Raw genomic sequence first — 23,629 nt, forward strand, 5'->3', positions numbered from 1 at the left:
TTTTGTGGTCAACTTTTGGTTGAAATTGCACCTTGAAATACTATGCTAACAATAAAACAAGAAAACTCAGTAAGAACTAATAACATGTAATAACTGAAACTGCATGATGTTCAATATTCACATTTTTTATCAACTCCTACAGAAAATGCAAGAATCCATTCTACAGAACACCCAGAATGTGTTCTTCTATGTTCTAAATAGTTGTTGAGAATGGGTTCCATTTTGTGTTCCAGAATGCGAGAGGAACTCCAGTGGAACACCGAAGGAACACAAAGTGGAATGCTCAAAGAATGCATTCTGTGTTCATTTTTCTGTTAGGTTAATTCTGTTCCAGTACTGTTTGTTTGTTTTGATGTCACCAAATGTGACTTCATGAGATTTTAGGGCTTAAGGATTTAAGTGTGAACCATGATTTTTTTTTTCTATTCACGGTGCCTGAATTTTGAATTTCACGCTGTGAAAATATAATTTCACTCCATGTTCAGGCAAGGAGTGAAATATTTCACGGCATGCGTGACTTCATTTTTCTTGCACCATGCAATCGTCAGGAGAGAAACACGCAGTGAAATTGCTGGACCTGAGACTTGCTGTGAAACTTCGCATGTTTACACGACATTTCAAATCTCAATTACCGACGGAAATTATCAGTGCACACTGACTTCAAAACAAAGTACAGTAGAACCCTGGTAACTCGAACTCGGATAACTCGAACAACCCGGCTAACTCGAACTAATTTCCATTTCCCTTGGATTTGAACTCACTTTTCAGTCATTTTTACTCGGTTAACTCGAACTCGGATAACTCGAAAACCCCGATAATTTGAACTAAATTTTGTTTCCCTTGATCAAAATTTGGGTCAAATTTACCCCGATAACTCGAATTCCGGTTCTTGTAACTCACCATCGTGTTAGAGCTTCTGATGAGATAAGTTTAGTTTGCACTGTACTGTATACTGAAGTGCTGAAAAATCAGTAAACTATCAATTATTAACTTGGCAAATTAAATATTCAATCGACCCCAATAACTCCAAACCCTGCTAACTCGAACTGTTTTTCGTTTCCCTTCACAGTTCGAGTTACCGGGGTTCTACTGTATTTCAAAAAGAATGTGATTTGATGGTTTACCGTACCCAAATTCGCAAGTAGCCAATCAGAAGCACGATCTACTGTCCTGATATCCTACGATATCAAGTCACTGACCTGATATGCCACCATATCACGGTCACTTTGAATTAAAGTAGTGTTTCCGTACGATGAATTGAAAAGAGGTTTTACCAATAAAACAGAAACGAGTATTTTTAATTAGCTGGTGCTTACCGGTCGTAAAATGAGAAAAACTTTCCCGCCAAAACTAAACTTGAGCGTGCTCGCCAATTGCGCGATGTTTACCGACGAGTACTGAAACATTCACACTGAAACAATGGAGTTGGAGTTTCCAAATTTTTCGCTAAATTTGGATTTTGAAAATTTAGGGAATAAAACTCCAAACAAACGAGTAAAAAAGTGTGAGAAGAGGACTTGATAAAAGTGTTGAAGACTAAAAAAGTATCAATACAAGCAGGTCAACACATTTCGCACTACGTGTCTGGCAAGCATGGCTTCAACAGAGCAAATAATATCACCGGATTTTTGGCTAAATTTGGGTACGGTAAATACCTAATAGTACCTTTTTGGTACGCTTCGGCGGCATATCAGGCTCGTTTGGTCTCGCCATGGGTATTTTGGCTCGACTGCGTCTCGCCAAAATACGAACCATGGCTCGACCAATCTCGCCTGATATGTCGCCGAAGCGTACCAAAAAGGTACGATTAGGTATAAATATTAAAATCTAGCAGATGAATAATATTAATCCGATAAAACAAAGTACTTCACATAAGAAGGGAATATTAGGTCAAACCGAACGAATTGGGTTCTACTGTTTATTAGATGGGAGGCACGGTGGTTTAATGGTTAGTGTGCCGGACTCCGGATCAAGCATTCTGGGTTCGAGCCGTGGCCGGGGTCACTGTGTTGTGTTCTTGGGCAAGACACTTTACTCTCATCTATATAGTGCCTCAATCCACCCAGGTGCATAAATGGGTACTGGCAACATAAGGCTGGGGGGTACCCTGCGATGCGCATATAACATGTTGTTCGATCAGTGCGTAAGTCAGTTGAACATGGAACCTTTTATTAAACTTCATTCATTAAATGTTGCTGCAATGTTTTTCAAAATAATACTTTTGTGCGGTACTGTATGTTGGCGAACAACTAAAGTGTGTGTATATGTGACAAGTGAAAGCCAAAATTTGTCAAAACTCGAAAAATGAACTTGACATTTTGCTAGAGTAATGCCATAGTACTGCAAAGGTAATGGAAAAAATTTGCAGTTTGACTGTTAGTTCAAGTGATTCTAGATTTTGTGGAGGTTTACTGGTGTAGTCTTGTCATGAATCAAAGTTTATTAAAGATTTCTTTATTGTTGTTTTACTAACAGAGAGAATTTGTCAAGTGATACTTATTTAGGTAAGTTGATTTAAATTGAAATTAAGTTTTTGCTTGTCCTTCACTTAAATGTACAGTTTGTATGCCTTTTGTCTGAATTATTTAGACAATTAATTGGTGTGGATAATCAGTGCCTAACTAAACATGTTCTGTGAACGAATTGATTAGTTTTTCTTTTTGTATCATAGTTTCTCAAATGGATGGAGATCAGTATGTTCCTATCTGGACAGTAGCAAATTTCAATCAGGCAAGTTAGAAGCACAGAATTTACACGAGGCCATTTTTGTGCCCCTTTTTGGTGCATTTTTGTTCCGCAAGCTGTGGCTCCTCATGAGTTTTATGCAAACTACAAAACTTAATTTTGAGTTGTAGCTTGGCATGAACAAATTGGCATGATTTTCACAACTCCCTGAGATGTAACTATTGGTTTTTGCAGGGGGGGGGGGGGATGGGGAAAAGAAAGGAGGTCTGGACTGAATATGATAACAATTCTTCCACAACTTGCAAAGCAATCAATTCAAGTTCTAGTCAGTTCTAGCTCCACCGTGCAAGAAAATTTCAATTGCCACATTTTATTACCATTTCCATCATGGTTTGATTTCACAACAAACATCACATATCGATAACAAGAACCTTTTCTCGACTTTCCAGTGACAATTTCCCCGCTTTAACCCATTGGCTCCTGTGCAAACTTCCAGGGTCAAAGTCAAAGTCAAAGTGGCTATGAGCCACTGAACTCGGATAATTAATTGTGACCTCACACGGGAAAACGTACACTAGCGCTTATTCGTTAAACGGGTGAAAACGGACGGATAGAAAACGCACAGTAAACGGCTTTTTTAAGCGTTAAACGGTGACATGAAGCATTACAAACGGTAAAGGCAACGCTACGAACGGAAAGCTTAAAGCGTTTAACTATGAGGTTAAATTTGTGAACGCATAACTCGAAGCGTTCAACAAGGAAGCAAAATTTGCGAACGAGTAGCTCGTAGCGTTTAACGGTGAAGCAAAATTTGCGAACGGCAGGCAAAACGTTTAAATAAACAGAAAAACTTAAACAATTAAGAACCACAACAACAACAAACTTCGAATTTAAATGGTGATGTTTAATAGGCTATAAAACTTATGGTATGATTTATCAACTCCGAGCCCTTTAATACAAGCATTCGCGAAAATCACTCATTGTCGTAAAACTAAACTAAGAAATACTTACCCAACGGTAAGCTTCATCTGGACTCAGTCTGGGAAACTAAACAACTGAATGCAGACATGCATCTTCGTTTAAAAAAGTTTCCTAGCGGCAACAAGTCTAACTTTCTTATCCTTTCCAGAACAAATCCAGCTACATTTCCGTCTCTCAAGTTATTAAATGTAAATGAGCAAACATAAACATTCTTCTAAAAGGAAGATTTATAACTGTAGAATAAAGAAGTTAGAGAGAAATACGGCCGCTTCCCTGACAAAACATCAAACAAAGTAATGTCCCATGAAGCATGAAACATGTCTCGAGCGAACGACTGTCACGCGGATATATTTGTCGGCGTACTGTGCAGTATATGTAGTCGTCTTTTGTACCATCGAGAACATTCGAAGTCCCACATGTCTTGAACGATTTTCTCACAATCTCTTCTATAATTTCTCCCCAAGACTATTTCTGCTCCCTCACCTTTAATGTTTTGCAGAATCAACGCTTTCGTGACTCAGTCAACAGTCAACACTTTCAGAGAGCTGACTAGACTTTCGTTTCACTTGTTTTGGCGACGTCAGAAACTGACCAATCAGAAGCGATTGTTCCCACGGCTAAGAGTAAACATTGCAACACGATCTGCTGATAGAAATCGGCTGAGTGTGATTTTAGTTCAAAACCAGTTCAAAAACCGAAAACTTATAATACAGTTCTCTTCTAAAAAACACACCAGGAGCGTTTGATCGGATTCAGGATTGTCTTTCGTTTTGATGACATTTTAAGCTCACCACAGTTCAAGTGGGTCGCTTGATTTGTTCGCTGGCAGCTTCATCCGGAATTCACCGATCCCGTATTCTGTTGTTCTGAACTTGAAGATTTAGTTGTTTGAAAAAAGGACTAGATTTTGATGATGTTCGATTACTGCTTAATTCTTCGGAAGAACGTGTGATTGTTTGAGATAGGATTCTGAACTTAGGTGGTGAATATTTGTTACAAACGTAAGTACATGTATCGTTTTATTGACTAGAATAATATTATGCTTCCAGCATGTAAACGCAGATGACATTCATATTTTATCTGTGATTTGTTGTTGTTTTCAATGACAGAAATGCGATGTAATAAAGATTTGCTGCGCTTGGATTAAGATTGAAGAGAATATTGGATCTCGACTTGTACTTGTAGCCGAGTGTTTGGGTGTTTTTCGCTAGACTTTACAGGGTTTGATAGCCAAAAGTTTAGTGTAGTTTACCGTCTGGGCCTTTAGCCAAATAAATACAGACAGTGCTTGCTGTTTAAATAGGTGTAAAGAACGTTGCTAAAAATTTTTTGAACGGAAATGACTTGCCGTTTAACGAAAAGGTCTTGCCGAGGGAACGGATGCTAAAATTTTCGAACGGATAAAGTTTGCCGTTTAGCGGATATAAAAATTTTCTGAATGGTTTCGATAAACGCTCGAACGGTCTTGCTTTACCGTTAAACTCTTTGGCAAACGCTGAAAACGGTTTTCATGAAGCATTTAAACGAACAACACTGGTGGCCTAGTGGTTAAAAAATTGTCACCATGTAAAAGAACTTGATCTGTGCAGTTGAGCAGTGCATATTTCCTTCTTATTTCGAAGCTACAAAAGTAGATTTTCATCATGACCTGAACAAACTTTGAACAGACTTTGACTTTGAGATCCGAGTCTGTAAGTCTTATGCGCATGGGTTCAGTTCTTGGAAAGATAGCACCATAAGGAGAGCAGAAGGTTTTCAGAAACAAATATATACCGGTAGCTTTTGTGTACTCAGGGTAAAGTTGCGTAAATGTACTACGAGTTTTGCCAGGTGCCCGACAAAGTCATGTGCATTCTCCCCCTACCCGCTTTAGAAGATTATTTAATAAATAAATTCAATTAATTATTCAATTAAAATGTGGACAGGCAGTGCTGTCAATAAGGGCCGGTAGCCGGCCGAAACAGCCGGCTACTGACCAATCTTTGGCCGGCTACTTTCGCCTCATTTTACTGTTAATTTTGGTAGGAAACTTAAAGGAGAAGTTCACTCCAGAATGGCCATTTATTTTCTTTACGCCAATAAAAAGTTTATACAAAGATATCTTATTTACCAAAATTTCAGCCTCCAACGTGCGCTATAACCCTACGAAATCTTTCTTTGAAGTAGCCCATAACTCGACAACTGAACGCCGCCATCTTGGAGCTGATAATGTATGCGTGACGTCAAAGAGCTCAGTCTGAAGTTAGGCTGGAAAATTTTAAAAGTCGAAACTCCTTGTTTCTTTGTAGTGGCTTTTGTTTGTCAAAATGCGTTTTTGTGCAGCTCCGTGTTGCTTAAACAGAGCTCCATGAGATACAAAAAACTTTTCACCGTCTTTCAATATCTAAAAGAAAAATTGCTCAAGAATGGCTTATAAATGGGTAGAGACGAAAAATTCCTGCCAAAGCGAACACAAATATTTGTGTGTTCCGAAAACTATACGGAAGACTGTTTCGAAGAAGAACACAGATACAGTCTCCTACGTGAAAATACCCACACAAAAAAGAAAGAGCCAGACGCAATACAAACCAATGATGCGTTTATGTTATTTCACTTTTTACTTAATTTCAGGGAGGACTTTTTATCAACCAGAGAAACTCTTCTTGATCAAATATAAGATCGCAACTCCCAAACTGAGCTTTATGTCATTTTTGTAGTTGACTGACTGAGCTAGAAATGTTTGAATTATTTCATTTTAGATCAAGCAAAGTTTTAACTTAACTTATTACTTGTTGTATCTTTTTCTCTGCCTTTTTTCATCTATATTTATTTACATGTACAACCCAGTCATTGCATCCAAAATTTTTTAACAACTTAGCCCGTTTTGTTATTTCTATTCTGAGAAGTGTTTTTGCAAATTTAAGTCAATTTTTGTTCATGCTGTAATTATTTGCCGTCGTCGTATTTGCTCGATTAAACGTGGGTCACTGATTAAACGCCAGCTTCGTATAAACGCCGGGTCAAACTGCTAACTTTTAAATAAACGCCGGGGACGTTTGATCGAGGTCCCGGCGTTTATTTGCGGTCGAGCAAACAAGTAAATTTATTTTCTTAAATACGCACTGTTGTTTATAACAGTGGAGGAGGACGTTTATAACCGCGGAGGACGTTGGGGACATTGCCGTTTATAGACTCATTGGTTGTTTATGTTCTGCAGTTCTGTTTGTAACAAATCTTGATTGCAACATGCACGTGCTGTATGCAATACTGTTACTTTGGTAAAAATCATCTCGGAGACCCTGGAGCAGTTTGTCGGCCGGGACGGCGAGAAAAATCGTGGTTCTCGAAGGATACACAATAATAAATCAACCTGAAAAAATTACAGAAAATTGCACTTCGTTAGTAAACACCGGACCCCGCCGGATTAAAAACCGGCTTGAAATAAACGTCGGGTTTACCAGGCCAAGTTTGAAATAATTGCCGGAAGTGTTTGATTTGAGAAAATACAGTAAGCAAATTGACTTACCTTTATTCTTTCCTTATTCTTTCGCCTCCTTTCGCTTGCATGTCGTTTGAATGGAGTTACGGAAGGAGATTTCTTAAAAATGGTTGGTATTGCGTCTGGCTTTTTCTATCTTTTGTGGGTATTTCCACGCAGGCGACTGTATCTGTGATCTACTTTGAGGCAGTCTTCCACATAGTTTTCGGAACACACAAATATTTGTGCCCGCTTTTGAGCAATCGTTCTTTTAAATATCGGAAGACGGTGAAAATAAACACCTCTTTTGTATTTCTTGGAGCTCTGTTTGAGCAAAATGGAGCTGCACAAACAGGCATTTTGACAAACAAAAGCCACTACAAAGAAACAAGGAGTTTCGAGTATTTAAATTTCCCCGCCAAACTTCAGGCTGAGCTCTTTGACGTCACGCATACATTATGAGCTCCAAGATGGCGGCGTTCAGGTGCGAGTTTTGGGCTACTTCAAAGAAAGATTTCGTAGGGTTATAGCGCACGTTGGAGGCTGAAATGTTGGTGAATAAGATATCTTTGTATAAACTTTTTATTGGCGTAAAGAAAATAGATGGCCATTCTGGAGTGAACTTCTCCTTTAAAATAAGGAAAATATCACAGAAAAATAATTGTGAGACATCCGCCTCAAACGTCTGAGTCGAAATAAAGACGCATTTCAGGAGTGTTAAACGTGTTTACCTTTCCCAGGCGCGATGGAAGTTGATCGAAGAATCATGGAACGCCTGCAACATTTTCACAGAACAGGATCCAGCAAGAAACCAGCTTAAAATAATGATCAGATTCCGCAAAAATAATTGTAAAACATCCGGCTCAAACGTCTGAGCCTAAGTAAAGGCACATTTCTGCAGTTTCAAACATGTTAACTTTTCGGTGGAAGTATAAAAAGTCGAAGCACATCGAAGAGTCGTGGAACGCCTGGGACATTTTAGACTAGACCCCAGGCTTTCGCATGTGCCAAAATGGCGTCCGCGCCAAAGAAACCGAAGCAGACATTGCTGAGCACGTTTGTAAAAGCCAGTGATTGAGATTTTGAGGAAAAGAACTGTTGTAATAAACATAAAATATGGTTAATATAGTCTTAATTTTGCTTGTTCTTTAGGCCCAAATACTGTCAAGAAAACGTTGAAAATAGCATTTCCAAGCATCTAAATTTCAAAATTTTCTGAGGGGGGCATGCCCCCAGACCCCCCTGGAATGCTCGCGCCTTCGGCGCTCAAACAGTAGGCTGCCGCCTACTTATCTAGTGCAGCCGTTTACTTAAAAACTTATTGACAGCACTGGACAGGAATCGAGTCAGATAGGCCCACTCATCACCAAACTCGAAATTTCCCAAGTAAAAAATGACTTAGCTTTCAATGAAAAAAAAAAATCAAACAAAATTGTAATTTTAATACCAGCCATGTAGGAATTCTGTCCACGGCATTTCAGAACCATAGCTCTAATGTTTGAGCTTTACAGATTATTCATTTAATCAATTTTCAGTGTTCTCACTAGGCTGCGGCCTTGCGGGATTCCTGCAAAAAAAATTGAGATGGCGCACTACAACTTCTTGTTTGGTGTTGTTGCAGGTTAAAAAGTTAACAAGTGATCTTGACCTTGTCAAGGATGTTATGAGAGGTGAGTTAATGTGTAGGTAGTGAATAGAGCAAAAAGCTGTCATATTGAAACTTTTGCATTCCTTAGTTACTCAATTACTAATATTGGAATGGTTTATAATGCTTTGTTTACAGAATCTCCAAATCTACAAGTTGACGAGTCAGGAGAGAAGGTTCGTCCGAACGTTAAACGGTGTATAGTGGTTCTACGAGAGATTCCTGAATCAACCCCAGTTGAGGTAATTTTGCATCTAGGCATCCTTTAAATATTTATTCCTTAATGAAGTAAGGTTGTGTGCAATTTTAGAGAAAGCTGATGTGGAAACCACCAGACATTGTCAATTTGTAAAAAGCGGTTAATCTGTAACTGCAACAAATCTCAAATTTCATAGAAGTTATGCTTCAACGAGGACTGGGAAAAAACCCACATAGCAACCACAGGGAACCCAAACGCTGTATTAGTTAAAAAAATGTTCTTATTTACCTGCGTTCCTGTGTTTTTTACCGGTTTTGGGGGCGATTTGAATCAGAGCGAAAGCGGTTTACCTTGCGAGTTTTAAACGGTAATCGATCTGTCGCAATGTTAATACGACGCGCCTCAAGTTTCAATTGTTATTAACTCAAGCTACTAACACCATTAACTATTAACTCTCCTCGCGGGGAGTTTCGTGTTTCAATTTAATGGTCACGAGAGGGGAGTTAATAGTTAATAATAACAGTTAAAGTAAAACTTGAGACATAATTGAGGCGCGTCGTATTGACATTGCGACAGATTGATTACCGTTTAAAACTCGCAACATAAACCACCTTCGCTCTGATTCAAATCGCCCCCAAAACCGTTTTAAAAAAAACACAGGAACGCCGGTAAGGACATTTTTATTTTAAGATTATGAATAACTAATACAGCGTTTGGGTTCCCTGTGATAGCAACTTAGCACATGAGCAAATGATGCAATAACATAAGGTCATGTATTGCATTTGAGACCAGTGATCTGTTGAAAGAAATTAGGATGAAATATTACTTCCTGGCCAAACACTGAGTGTGTCGCTGGGTTTTTATAGTGAGTTTGTATAGAGATAAAGGAAAACAGCAAAATTAAATTATGCATTGAAATTGCTGTAAAATGGCCTACAACACCACAGAACCACATTGAGACATGAATTTGAGCTATGCAAATGATGCGACTGTTCTGTTGCATTGCCCTGTTTTTAAATTACCGTAAAGTTCCGTGTATAAGCCGCACCTTTTTCCTCTAAATTCAAGTCAAAAATCAGGGGTGCGGCTTATCTACGGAAACATCTCTGGTTGGAGTTCTCAAAGGCCTAATTAATATTCATAAAAAACTTCTCAAGACGTCATTGAATAAACATATAACAACCTAAAAACTTTGTTGTTGTTCACTACCTTTTAGTTCCTCTGCAAAGCTGTTTGCAGTGAAGCGTGCAAGTCGCTTCGAATCATGTCTTTCCGCCGCGTGCGAGAAGGCACCAAGATAAACGCAAATACTCACAAGGCAAATGGCCGACCGCTTCGGTTTTTTATTGACCTTCACAGCAAATACATCTGCTGGATTAACAAACTCTTATTCTGCATGAAGTTTTTATCCTGTTGCGGGTAGCAGTTTCCAAGAATCTTGAAATAAAATGCGGTTTCTTCCGAAGAAAATGCCGCCATGTTTGTTTTTAATGCCCAGACTCCTCTCTACAATTCAGAGCTTGGCTACTAAGCATTCATCATTCGCGAACGATTCGAACGAATTACAAGTGTTTCAGGAGTGTTTAGAAGTGATAATCTCGAAAAAATGACATCAAGAGAGCATCCAAGTTTAAGATATTGTGAACTCAAACTAAAAAGGAGGTATGACAAGTGAAATTTAGCTTTCGTAAGACTTAATTTATATTAAACATTGCAACAACCACCGTGTCAGTGTTTCGAAACCGTGCTTGTTTGCCCTCGATTGTTTACCAATAGAACTTCACTTGAACTTCAAACTTTATGGTCTGTATATTTTTTTTTTCCAAAATTTGAGCTTCTAAATCGGGGGTGCGGCTTATCTACGGGTGCGGCTTATACACGGAACTTTACGGTATTGCTTTGGTCCGGGCTTGGTCATTAGCATGGGTTTATATGGGTCGTGCAAAAACCTGAAAAGTCATTGAATTTTAGAATTTTATTTTCCTGGTCTGGAAAGTCATGGTATTTAAGTGTGGGCCATGGAATGTCATGGAAAATGGCATTGATTGTATGAAATAAATTAGGCAGGTTGTTTTTTTTTTTGTAAAGAAAAGGGTAAAACATACATGAAATCAAGAACGTACACGAACCCTGGCTGTGAACCACAACATTTTAATGAAATCATATGAAATTGTGTTCAATAGAGTGATAATTTATACAGCAAAACTAGAGAATAGATGTGCTCGTTCAGTCAAATTCAACAATTTTGATTCAAGACATCCGAAGTACCGGTGCCAGGCCGGTCAATATGTCAATGTTGAGTGTGAAAGAGGGAAACAATGTGAGATATGCTCGAATTTTGCCTCAGTTTAAGAAACCATCAGTAAAAAAAAAGTTGCAGTCAGAACAGTGAAGAGATGGCGGGTTCTTTTCTACCACGTGAACAAAGATGATTCAGTGAACAGCAAAATTGACTACTATTTTCAACATTTTGAGCGGTCAAAAAATGACACGTGATCAGTTTGGCCGGTGAACACGAAAGGAAACTATCGAATGCTCAGTTGGGGGTATTACAAATTCAAAAGTGTGACCTTACATGGAAAAAGTTTGTCTGTTAACACTTGTCTGTTAAATTGATAATTAACAACTATTCACAGAAGTGGAGGTGGTTATTGGTGGCAGCTATGACAAATGAAAACTTTTTCAGTTGACCTTTTATTTGTTTCAATCCATTGCAGGATGTAAAAGCCCTTTTTTCTGGTGAAAATTGTCCAAGCTGGACACACTGTGAATTTGCACACAACAATTACTGGTATGTCCAGTTTGATTCAGAGGACAATGCCCAAAAGGTAGGCAAGCTTTAAAAATAATTATGTTGTGTTTAGAAAACAGAATATGCACATTTTAAATGTGAAGAGCCTGCTACAAATATTACAACAGACTAGATGTAGTCAAGAATGGCTTTTTTATGAGTGAATACATAGCAATGAATGGGTATTTAGTAGTGGACTAAAATCACACTCAATCAATGGTTCTTCACTCTTGTGGTTAAATCTACTGACCAGGCTCCCGTCTAAGTTCACATGTGTATACGTCTTTCAGGGCTGCAACAATACATTTTCTCACAATACAATAATGTACCTCTATACAAGTGCCACGATACAATAAATGTTAGGGTAAATACCTCTTATTAATCGAGTTTGATTGATAGAGACGTGAATCCAAACTTTCAAACCTTTTATTTTTATGGTTAATTTGTACAGTTATTCTATCGCAGTATTCCTCACAAAATATATAGAACGAGAGATAATAAATTTACTAGAACCTACTGGCAAAAATATCAGATACTGCCATCAAATTTTTTAGAGCTTTGTCGTCCTGAGAGGTGTTTGGTGCAAAACTGAGCTGAATCACTTGCTGCAGGTAGATGAATATTACACACACAAATGGAAATGGTCCCATGAAACAGAGTGATCGTGCTGCTTTAACTGAGAGATGCTGCACTCTTTCTGAAAAAATTAATGAGTTCATCAAAGAACTCATTAACTTACAACTATTTAAAGTACAAAATGTTTGTTTCTTATACAGTCAGGATTAACACGAATCATATTTCCACGAATTTGAATTGTAGATAGCATATGGTGATGTACAGTAAGAGCCACCTCGTGGAATCATCATTAAACCGTTGTTATTATTATACTAGTAGTAATTGGAAATTAGGGGAGTGCGTTCGGTAGGGTGGGGTGATGGGGGGGGGGGGGAAGGGAAAGCTGGAGGCAAGGGGTGGGAGTATGATATTATGTTTTCATATTTTCTTGATATTTGAGGTCTGTTTGTGATGTACAAACTACAATGAAAAGTCCATGCAGAAAATGTGACATTGTCTAGCTGAAACCTGATCTGCTTGTACCAACCCATCTTTCTAAACCATAAGAGAAGAATAAAGCCTTTTGATTGTGCCAAGAAAAGTGGCTAAAGGTCTTTCATGAATCCAAATAGAGTAGAATATATATCAAGAAGATACTCTGGAAAATGTTCGTATAGTTATTTGTAATATATACTAACAGTAACAAAAGACTACTTAACTGAAATGTACACGTAGACACATTTTGATACCAATGATAAAATACAATAGATCTAGAGGTAACTCAACAGTAATATAAAATGGTGCACAACTTGAAATAGTCTGCATTCAGCTTGTCAATGCTTAGTGGCCGAAGGGAATATATTGGTGTATTATAGAGTCTCACAAGTCTGTACGCAGAGACTGAAGTTGAATCGGTTGAGCAAAGCAGCTGAGTTGACACATCACAACTCGGTGTCATCACCGTGGGCGAACCACTACACAGCTTTCTCATTTTCTGATAAGTAGCTTTAGTCATATTTGCCACTGATGCTCCGAATAATATATGTAGATACAACTTCACTTAAGCACACACAAAAGCACAGTCGAAAGTACATGGATTACCAGCTCTGAGCCTGTTATCCTATCATCGCTGTTGTTGTGTTTTTGCGAGACACAAAAATACCAGTTCCCGCCGCGTCGCTGCGAAGAAGCTCATATAATTTTTCACAAACGGACACTATTTTAAAGACGTTTGGTGGCGGACTAAAACTCTACTTCCCTGGACAAAACCCTGTTATGCTTTCCACATCTTTGTGCGATTCCAAAATGGACGCCATATTGAAAGATCACGAAGCACCAACCTCGTACCCAGGGCCTCTCTCCTTTTCCTAAGCACATGGCATGGAGATGACGTCATTCGCCCCTGAAAAATTTTCTGGGGCGGCCAAATTGATGACCATACAAAGATAGCCCAAAAAACTCGACTACAAACGGATTAGGACAGCGTTCTCCTTCGTCGAACGCAATTATTATTATTATTATTATTATTATTATTATTATTATTATTATTATTATTATTATTATTATGTTAAATAGTATAATAATTTGTTTTGTTTCATGCACAGGGTTTACTGTTGAGTGTAGGGGTTTGGTGGATTTCTAGAACATTTGTGAGCTGAAGAAATCAGCTCTAATGAGACCACTAACGGGGTCAAGAAAAAGCTGTATTTCAAGCTTATAATAATTTCAAGCTTATAATAATTTCAGGCATACAGATATCTCAGAGAAGAAGTTAAAACTTTTAAAGGCAAGCCTATAATGGTAAGAGATGAACTAAAGTTTCTATGTATTATCAAGGGATAATAAAAGGACAATAATCAAACTACACGTATGTCATCAATGATGCGTGAGATTCCCAATGTAATTAATATTAATTTTGGTGAAAAGTATTTTAACCGTACATCTTTACTATCTTAACAAAAACGTTCCCCTAGCTGGACCATGTCAAGTGTACTTTTTTCCTGTTTGCATGAACTATGTGTGGCACTGTTATCTGCTCACTCCGAACATTAATGTACTCTCTATCAATAACAGTCTTTCTTCAACATGTTCATTTAGGCCCGGATAAAAGCCAAGCCAATTCATCAGAGTAATATTGTGCCGAAAAATGGACTCAGTTCAGTAAGTAACAATCATTAAAAATGTTAGCGAACCACAAATCAAACGCTGAGAGTTTTTTTTAAGAAAATAGATATATATGCATGTAGCATAGTGTTTTTGCTTCTTTAAACAACTGAAGTCACAGAGCACAGCCTTGAAATGTAAACAAAAAAACCTTGAATGTTTGCCAGTAAAGTGTTTCATGTGGTGTAATATTTTTCAACTTGTTTTTTTCGGGGTGATGTTCACTGAAGCGGAACATTCACCCCCAGACAGGAACAAATGTCTGTTCTGTTAGCTATTGTTATTATTGTTCATTAATTTTAATTATTATTAATCTAATTTATAATGGTCAATTCAGAATTGAAATTGAATCTAGCTTCCCTTTCTTTCATTACATTATTTTTCAACAGCAGCAACAAGTTACCAAACAGCAACCCACTTATAACCATCAGCATTTCCAGTTTCCTCCTGTGAACACAGTATTCAGTGGTCAACAGGTGTGTACAGTGCAAAAGCAGTATTTGCTTGCAAGACAAAAATTATGACACTTTCGGTTCCAGATCTCTTTCATGCAGATATGGCAATCCCGGGTTTTGATCCATTCCAAACCTCATCTCCCATCTTTAGGGTCGTTTGGGTATCTAGCGCAATGAGCACATTATGTATGTTTGGAATGACACCATTTACTTCTCCCTGTAAAGCCATAAATCGTGATATTTGATTCAAAGAAGAAAAAGACTGGAACCAAAAGTGTTGCCATAGCAACATAAACATATGTATCATGTGGTGTCTTTCTTAGGGTACAATACTGGTGCCAAGTTTCAATTACTTTGCTTTAGTATTTACAGAGATACTACTGATTTTGTGTTTTTACTCCAATTACTGTCAAACTTATGACGTCATCAGTTATCTAATTTGCATAATACAAAATGGTTAATATCTCTGGAACGAGAAAAGATATCAGGAAAAGGAAAACACCATCTTACTTCATTTTGAAAGGCCTTTCATATGAGTTCAACTTGGTTTTCATTTCATAGGCACTTTAAGTGAAGATAGAGCCCTTTTCAATCACTGAATCCATGGTGTCATAATTGTGGTTGCTATAGCTTGCATTTCACAGGAAAAGATCGCCTGCTGCATCGTCATCCAAAAACCGCTGACTAGATCCTAAATTGATCGTGTTGCAAGTTGTGAGAACATCGCTATTTGTTCCAAGACCTCATTTCTATCCCCTTCCTTGGTTTTGATGATGTACATAGTCAAAATTAGTTTAATTTTTCAACATTTCCGGCCGCCCACAATCTTGGAACCTTGCTAAAATATTTCAGACACACTGCCATGTCTGAGTGCTTATTAGCTAAGAACCATGGGGGCTTTTACTTTTTTAGGCACTTCCTTACTATCCGTCACCAAACATGCTTGCCACTTGGCCCCCTGCACAGCATATTTATCCAGACCCTAGTATGGTAAGTTTTATTTTTTATTTATTTTTTATTTTTTTACTATTGGGAGAGTGGGTGGGGATGGACTACAGGTAGTTCCACTGTTTCTAGTCATTCTATAAGGTATGTGTTCATAGTGCAACATAATTTCGATACAAGGAGTATAGAATGATCAATCTAAAACTTTGTGAGATGGCAAGACCCTTATTTTGGAATACAATTTGATACAGTCTGAAAAGTCCTTTAATTTTTAAAGTAATATATCAAACACAAGAGAGCAAGAGAGTGTTTTTCATCCACTGAGAAGAAAGTTGAAAATACGACACAAAGCAGAGTATTTTTGATGAACTTTGATCTGAAGTGTTTGGAAATGTGATGAAAACACTCTCTCAAGTTTTTGATATAAATTATTTTCCCAATCAAAACTAACACCAAGGAGAAACGGAGAAATAAAATTATAAAAATCTATGCAAATTAAGATCACACAACTAAACCACTGTCACAGGTCTGATTTCCTTCTTTTAATTATAATTTGATGAATTATTTATGAGTTTGAGCATAACCCTTGAAAAGTTGTTGAAATTTGACACGGCATTCCCTGTGTTTGCAAAAGAATCTGGGCATCCTTAAAATAATACTCTGATAAAGGTTGCCAGAAAGTAGCCATGAAAGCAAGAATTAGCCTGGGTACCAAAGCTGACAGGGCTCGAAAAAAACTTGAATTCCAACTTGCCCATAGGGCCAGTAACTCTCAAACTTTGCTTGCCCGGGCACTTTCCCCCCTTGCCCAGGCTCTCAAACTTATTAATAATTCATGAAATTAAGTTAATTGATGGTTTGCCAGGGCCCTTGCCCGTCGGGCAAGTGAGCATGAAAAGTCACTTGCCCGGCAGGAAAATCTACTTGTCCCGGACGACCGGACGGGGGTTTTGGTGAGCCCTGAAAGCATTTAATGAAATTTGTTTTACTGTTTACCCATAGCCTTCAGGTTACCCCAATGGCTTCTCTCCTGGCACACTGAATTCACTTGGTAAGTTTGAATTTGTTCTGAACATGTATTATTACTAAATACTAGGAAGAGTACTTAAGGATTGCCGACAATCAAACTGATGTGTATTACAAGGACATTCAAACAGGACAATGCACACATTATACATGTACCTTGGTACCTGAAAGTATTGTGTATGATTCACACTTGCAGACAAGTTTCGAGATGTTCTGACATTGGGTTATTCCAGAAAAAATACACACCTCCCCGACGGATGGCAAACTGGAAATTCTCGCGGGAGGGGGGGTTAATGGCTCGGGAAATCCGGGCGGGAGGGGGGATCTGAACCTAAAAATTCTTCCTCGGGGGTCACTTTTAACTTTAACTTGAGATCGATATGTTTTACCACTTAAAAGAAGAAGTTTGCATCAGAAAATCTTGTAGTCTTCCAGTTTATGGTGTTCTTACCTCATATGCTTCAAGTTTACCTTCATAGGTCCTTTTATTCATGAAGAACCAGTGCGATAAATAGATAACAACAACTTTACGATCGGCAAAAACATGGTCGACCGAGCATGCAACGCCTGAAACATTTTTACGGTACCCAGGCCACCCGCGCCCGTGCTTTGCAACATCCTCAAAAAATGCGAAGAAAAGTCGATCGGTCTGGCTGCAGGTTGTACTTTTCTGTTTATTTTAGCCAACCCGAGAACTCCTTTTGCTGGCTAACATGTGTATACACAATTTGTGTATTATTTGGCTACTTCCAAGTTGAAGTTGAAGTTGAATATTTAATCCATGTCTTACGATCGATATGTTAACAAGTTTATGAAAGCCAGAACGTGGACATTACGCATGAAAACTTAAATTCTTGAAAGAAAGGCAAGAGCTCTAGTTGACCTACAGACCCATATAGGTAACAAAATTTAAAATTATTGTAGTTCAAAAGGCTTTATTGCTAAGCTCAAGTAAATGTCACACTAGCTAATAGTCCTAACAGCGAGAACTCTATCTTGTAAACACGCGCCAATTTAGGCCGCCTTGTCACCGACAACTGAAATTATAGTTTTTCTTTATTAGCGCATTAAGGACTTTTTTCACTGTGTTTTTTCTTACATTTACATAATTTTAAAGACTTACATTTTCTTATCTTGTACATTTGTTGTTTGACGGAAAAAAGCAAGTGGCATTTTCGAGGAAAGTGTGCCGGAGATCACTCAAACACACGCGTGATCGTTTAAATCTGATTTGAAATGTTGAAATTTGACCCGCAAAATTTGCAACATTAGCCCAGTTTTGAAAATTATAATAAACAGGGATCTTTTGGAAGAAATGTTGCGTCGTTTCTATTGCCTGTTGTGTCCAGTTAGGGCCTTAAAAAAAATGAAAATCTGGGCGAGAGGGGGGGTCCTTGAGCTTGGAAATCCGGGCGGGTGGGGGGGTCTAGCGATCTGGGAAATCCAGGCAGGAGGGGGGGTCATCCGTCGGGGGTGTGTGTATTTTTTCTGGAATAACTCATTTAAAAAAAATCATTTGTGGCAAGTTGTCACCTGGAGACATCTTGAAGAGAGTAAAGGTGAAATTACTAGGACAGTAGCGTTGCATTTGTTGTTGGCACCCTACACTATATTTTCTCAGCCTCTTTATGCAAAGCAAAACCGTGAAATCACCAAATTCCAGGTTTTGGGATAAATAAGTTTTTTTGAAGAGTTCTGCACAACAAAGCACAACACTTACCACAACAGTTTCTTGAGAAGTTTCATGAGAACAACTGTGTACTGTGAAACAAATATTCATTTTTTCTTATTACAGTTTTCAATGCGTTGTTCTCGGTACTGTTTGCAAAATAACATTAAACCCATACTGAAGAGCTGTTGCTTGTTATGTGCAGTATCCCATGGGTTGCATTCATGAAAGTTTCCTAATGTCAGTGCCATAACAAGCAAGAGGCAAGACAAGGCACTTGCCTCGTCTTGATTTTAATTTAAACAAGAATGATTTTTCTCAAGAAATACCTTATGAAAAATGTTTAATTAAGAAAGAGTTTCCGAGCTTCCAAATTTTTTAAATTTTCTGGAGGGCATGTCCTTAGAATATCCTATCGAGATCTTGCCTCGTCTATTCCAAAGGTCTGGTTACGGCCCTGGATGTTTATCAAAGCTTTGAAGATTTTCCACTGAAAGCCTGGCTGACAATGCATTATTTTCATTAAGTTCAGTTCAGTGAGAAATGTTCAAACATGAAGAATATCATGATGAACCAAATTATTCTCTAAAATTTGACTTCCTCTGATTCAATGTTTGGTACAAACCTGATACTTCAAATGCAAGTGTGTAAACTTATGAAAACAAAATCTAGTCACAAGTAGGATAAATAGAAAATGTTGCAAAACTAGCATAAATAAAATTTAAAAAAAACTTTTAATACATTTTTTAACACCTTCAAGTCAATGTGTACCTTAACCTGTAGTTTAATCTTGAAATCCAATATGAGTGTGTAGAGAGCTTACTAATTAACAATTAGACTACGAGCCCGAGTTTTCTATGAGCAACGCTTATAGAAAACGAGGGCGAGTAGTCTAATTGTTTTATTAGAAACTCTAAAGGATTACAGTCCAAAACCTACAATATTGTGCACTTTGAAGACAAAAATCAAGAAAATTTGCCGCTTAAAGAGCTACACGCGCGCGCGACTGTTTTCTATCGGCGAATAGAAAACAGTGGGAGAACCAATCAGATTCGCGGATTTTCAATAGAACACGGTTGAGTTTCTTCTAATATTGTATATTAATATACAATCTTTGTTCACTGTCCAAAATTCATACACACAATTGGTTAAATAGATCACGTTTTTTTCTTTACCTGTTGTCATCAAACTCTGTCAGCGCAGTATTGACAATAACACTAAAAATTGTGCAGTATTGAAAATGGCTTCAGCTTGAAGGTTTGCAATAGTGGGAAGAAAAATATATTCCTCAAATTTTCAACGATTCAATACCAGACAAGAAGCTTTAGAGCAGCTTACAACCGGGCAGTTTCACCACTTCTTTGGCTAAAAGGAACAGCGCCGCTCAATGTAAATCTTTAGAAAAGCAGTCTTTTGAGTAACACACAAGTCTGAAGTTTGCATGAGTCATGCGGTGTGCATGAGCTGGATTTCCGGCCTCATATCGACATCTCTTGCTTTACTCCACATGCCTGGATAAATTCCTGCATATGCTTGCAAATATTTATTTTGTTCCAAATAAAACTACAGCTTTTAGCCTGAATTTGTCTTTTTTTGTCAAGGCTCATTTTCCCCGGCTGTTTAAGAGCCATGTGTTTCAAGGGACACAGTTTACCGTAAACACCCGCGGATAAGCCGCACCCGCAGATAAGCCGCACCCTGAGTTTAACAACTCAAATGTTGGAAAAAAAGTTTTTTGAAAGTAAATCAAAGAAAATCCAAAGTCGAGTCTTTAGAAAGTCTTCTTCATCGAACGTAAACTCAATGAACATTGAAACAGAAAATACTTCAGTCTTACCCACAATTTGAGCTCTTTAATATAACGAAAACCAACTTTGACATATTATGGGTGATCTTTTTCTGGCATTTGTTGACAGGTATTTCTTCATTCAACGCAGTTGTTCCATAGATTTTTGTGTCACAACAACAAGAACTTGCGTTCGTTTGCGGAACGTTCGTAGCTTAGTAACCAGGCATTTGATCGGACGCGAAATATGGGACTAGGGCGAGAACGTAAAGCAAAACAAGATGGCGATGGAGGCGTTCGGGTTTCGTGGGGTCGTTTCGTGGCTATCATATCGACAAATTAAAGAGATTTGGGAGCCATCTATTGGAGATAAACTCGTAGCATGAAGAGAGTTTCGCAATCAGTTCGACAAATTTTCCATCAAAGTGCAAAATGAGAAAGAAACAATTGGCCATCTTACTCGTGAATACTCGTGGTATTTTCTCGCTCTTAAAGTATCAATATTACTGTTAAAGTTATAGGCCATTGTCGTCATTGCAAACAGTATAGGAGCTGTCAAACTTGCAAAAGCAATGACCGGTACTCTCTTGTAGTTTAACGTTATATTAATTTACATAATTTTCCATAAATTAGCATCAGTTCACGAAAATTTACGGCACCTTTTCCGAATGTTCCCGCAGATAAGCCGCACCCCCGCTTTCGAGCGAAAATTTTTGGCAAAAAGGTGCGGCTTATCTGCGGGTTTTTACGGTATTTGCATGCATGACGTACCCAATGCTCAAAGGTTTGCAATGCATTGTGGGACAAATCCAAACACAGGCAGCCATTTGCAAGTTTTCCAAAGTTATAGAATATTTTATGGCAAAGCAAAAAAATGGATTGGAGCAAAGTGACTTTTAGAAGCAATTAAGATCTTTGAATAAAATTTTCTGGATGAACACAATATCTGAAAAGGTGGGGCATCCCTGTTATTCATTTTAACCCTTGGACGTACAAGGGGGGGGGGGGAATTGAAAAGAGGATTTACTCTACAATGCTGAAATTTCTGACTTTCTACGACAATGGTGAAATCCAAGATGGCGGATCCAAGATGGTGGCGATAATGACGTTACGTGATGCCATATGAGGTCACAGCCAACAAAAATTATGTCATCTTGTAGAGTACGCTTTCTTCTCAGTGCAAAAATATTTCGCTGCGCCTTAATACATGTAGGACAAAAACTCTGGGGAGGGGTTCCATCCACCCCCTCCCCCTTATACGATGGTGGGGGTATGAGTTTGCTTGTATATCCGAGGGTTAACACAGAAATGTAGTCGCTACATTGGTGACTAAACACAAAGCCAGAATGGAATTGAAATGACATAGTTACTCAGCACTTATATAACACTTTGTTCCACAGCCCCTGGTAATGCAGGACACAATAGCTTTCAGGGAAATAGCAGACCAAGGTATTTGAAAGATTTAGTTGACAACATATAAAATAAAAAGAAAGCAATTGGCTGCTAAGCATATGCTAATACCTGGCACCCACACTCAACACTGGTTGGTATAAATAATAAGCCACACTGATAATCATTACATGTCTCAATATTTTGTTAACTATAATTGTAGCTACAATCTTGGACATAATCTGCTGAGACAGACCCAGCTTGTGCACTTAAAATCCTGAGAAATTAGTTCCTCCTCTCCCTTCTATTTCAATGTTGTTTTTAAGGGCATGGGATATAGAGTTCACATTTGGACCCAGGGACATTAAGTAGAGGAGAGACAGGGTAAATAGTAAAAAAAAAAAAATGAATTAACACTAATGGCAGTGTCTTCATAGTTTTGTCCAAGATTGTAGCCATGTCAGTTTGCCTTAATTTACGTGGGTGTGAGAAAGGAGAAAATTACATTAGTTCAGATAATGTTTCTGGAGGTTTGCAACAATGGAAGAGTGCTCAGCTCTTAAATTATCAAGGCCAAAAATCCTTTTGGCGAGATAGATCCCATCCAAATCACGAAACTTTAGATATAAAAAGGATAAATGATCCAATCAAAATGTTGGGTACCTTAAACTTGTCTATAATTGATTTAACTTTAAAATCGATATGAAAGTCTTTGAACTGCTGGATATGGAGAAGCTTTGCACCGGTTGGCAAAATTTAATAAATTCACTAAAACATTTTATTAGTTAACATTTCAAGCCTCTCTTATTTCCTTTGATAAGTATTTAATTAAGAGCATAAACTCAGTGATATCAACATGCCCGAATCCTGTAATTTTGAGTGAAAATGGTTGAACGATAAAGACAAAATTAAGAAACTAGTCCCAATCAGTGAATATGATTAGAGATAGAGGTCATAAATTGCCCCACCTTGAATCCTTTATTACAACACAGTGAGTCTCAAAAGGTGCTTAAAATAGAGTGTTTGCATGAGGACCTTAAAAAATTATGTACAGTAAGGATGCATGCACAATGCAGTACTAAGGAAACACCTTAATCACATCACCTGTAGGTTTCAGAATAAACAAGGACATCACCGTGAGCAGCAAACAGAAAAGATAGAAAGAGAAGGTCAGAGAAGTCGGCCTCAGAATGCCAGCAGTGGGATAAGTGGCAGTAATGGTGCTACTACTGTAACTAGTGTAAATCACAGAGGGCCTGGATTCTCAAGAGCAAGGGACAACAGAGAGGGAGATGAGCATACAAGGTCAGAACAACAGTTGTGCAGGAATCGCTATACAGCAACCATTGCAATATTTAAAATACTGTAGTTTTACCTTTACCCCAGGGGGGGGGTACTTGGGATTTCAAGTGACTGGGATGATCGAAGGATTTTTTTGGGGTCGAAATTTTCGATTCCAGGATTTTTTTTGGGTAGAAAAATTTGGCAAGTATTTTTTTCAATTAAGTAGGAATGTTTTTGGGTATTTAAAACAATCTGAAGATTCGTGGTAGTGCTTTGGCTGCATAGTGCAGCGAATAAATAACAAACTTACGTGTTTTGTTATTAATTTTTGAGGGGTTGATTTTTAATCTAGGGATTTTTTTGGGTTATGTTGGGTCTTGATTTTTGCCCAATTCGATCATCCCTGTCATTTGAAATCCCGAGTACCCCCCTGGGACCTTTACGAGACGCACTTGGGTATAAGGCTCATCCCCAACTTGGCATCTTGAGTGTGCCCAGTTTTCATATCAAAAATTATGGTCACTGCAATGCTTGGTCATGAGGAAAACATAGAAAAATTGTAATGAGCTGCACTTCCCTTCCCTAGATGGTAAATCATC

At 38.1% G+C, this 23,629-nt stretch overlaps 2 protein-coding genes across 3 annotated transcripts in view; one reads left to right on the forward strand and one right to left on the reverse strand.

Annotated features, from left to right (window-relative positions):
• The window catches only part of LOC144630318 (uncharacterized), a 63,333-nt gene that overhangs the window by 7,488 nt on the left and 32,216 nt on the right, over positions 1-23,629 (reverse strand). The gene's annotated exons all lie outside the window — the stretch shown is intronic.
• Positions 1-23,629, forward strand: part of LOC144630350 (la-related protein 4B-like) — a 37,160-nt gene that overhangs the window by 7,155 nt on the left and 6,376 nt on the right. For both annotated transcript variants that reach the window (XM_078488708.1, XM_078488709.1), the window contains exons 5-16: positions 2,476-2,504; positions 2,672-2,730; positions 8,745-8,793; positions 8,907-9,010; positions 11,685-11,795; positions 14,060-14,113; positions 14,411-14,473; positions 14,866-14,952; positions 15,844-15,921; positions 16,879-16,927; positions 21,758-21,806; positions 22,857-23,051. In XM_078488708.1, the coding sequence (XP_078344834.1) occupies positions 2,476-2,504; positions 2,672-2,730; positions 8,745-8,793; positions 8,907-9,010; positions 11,685-11,795; positions 14,060-14,113; positions 14,411-14,473; positions 14,866-14,952; positions 15,844-15,921; positions 16,879-16,927; positions 21,758-21,806; positions 22,857-23,051 (927 nt within the window). The remainder of the gene's footprint in view (positions 1-2,475; positions 2,505-2,671; positions 2,731-8,744; positions 8,794-8,906; positions 9,011-11,684; positions 11,796-14,059; positions 14,114-14,410; positions 14,474-14,865; positions 14,953-15,843; positions 15,922-16,878; positions 16,928-21,757; positions 21,807-22,856; positions 23,052-23,629) is intronic.

This window comes from Oculina patagonica, chromosome 11 (assembly GCF_052425735.1).
Source record: "Oculina patagonica isolate OP01 chromosome 11, crgOcupat, whole genome shotgun sequence".
In the NCBI taxonomy this organism is placed as follows: Eukaryota; Metazoa; Cnidaria; class Anthozoa; order Scleractinia; family Oculinidae; genus Oculina; species Oculina patagonica.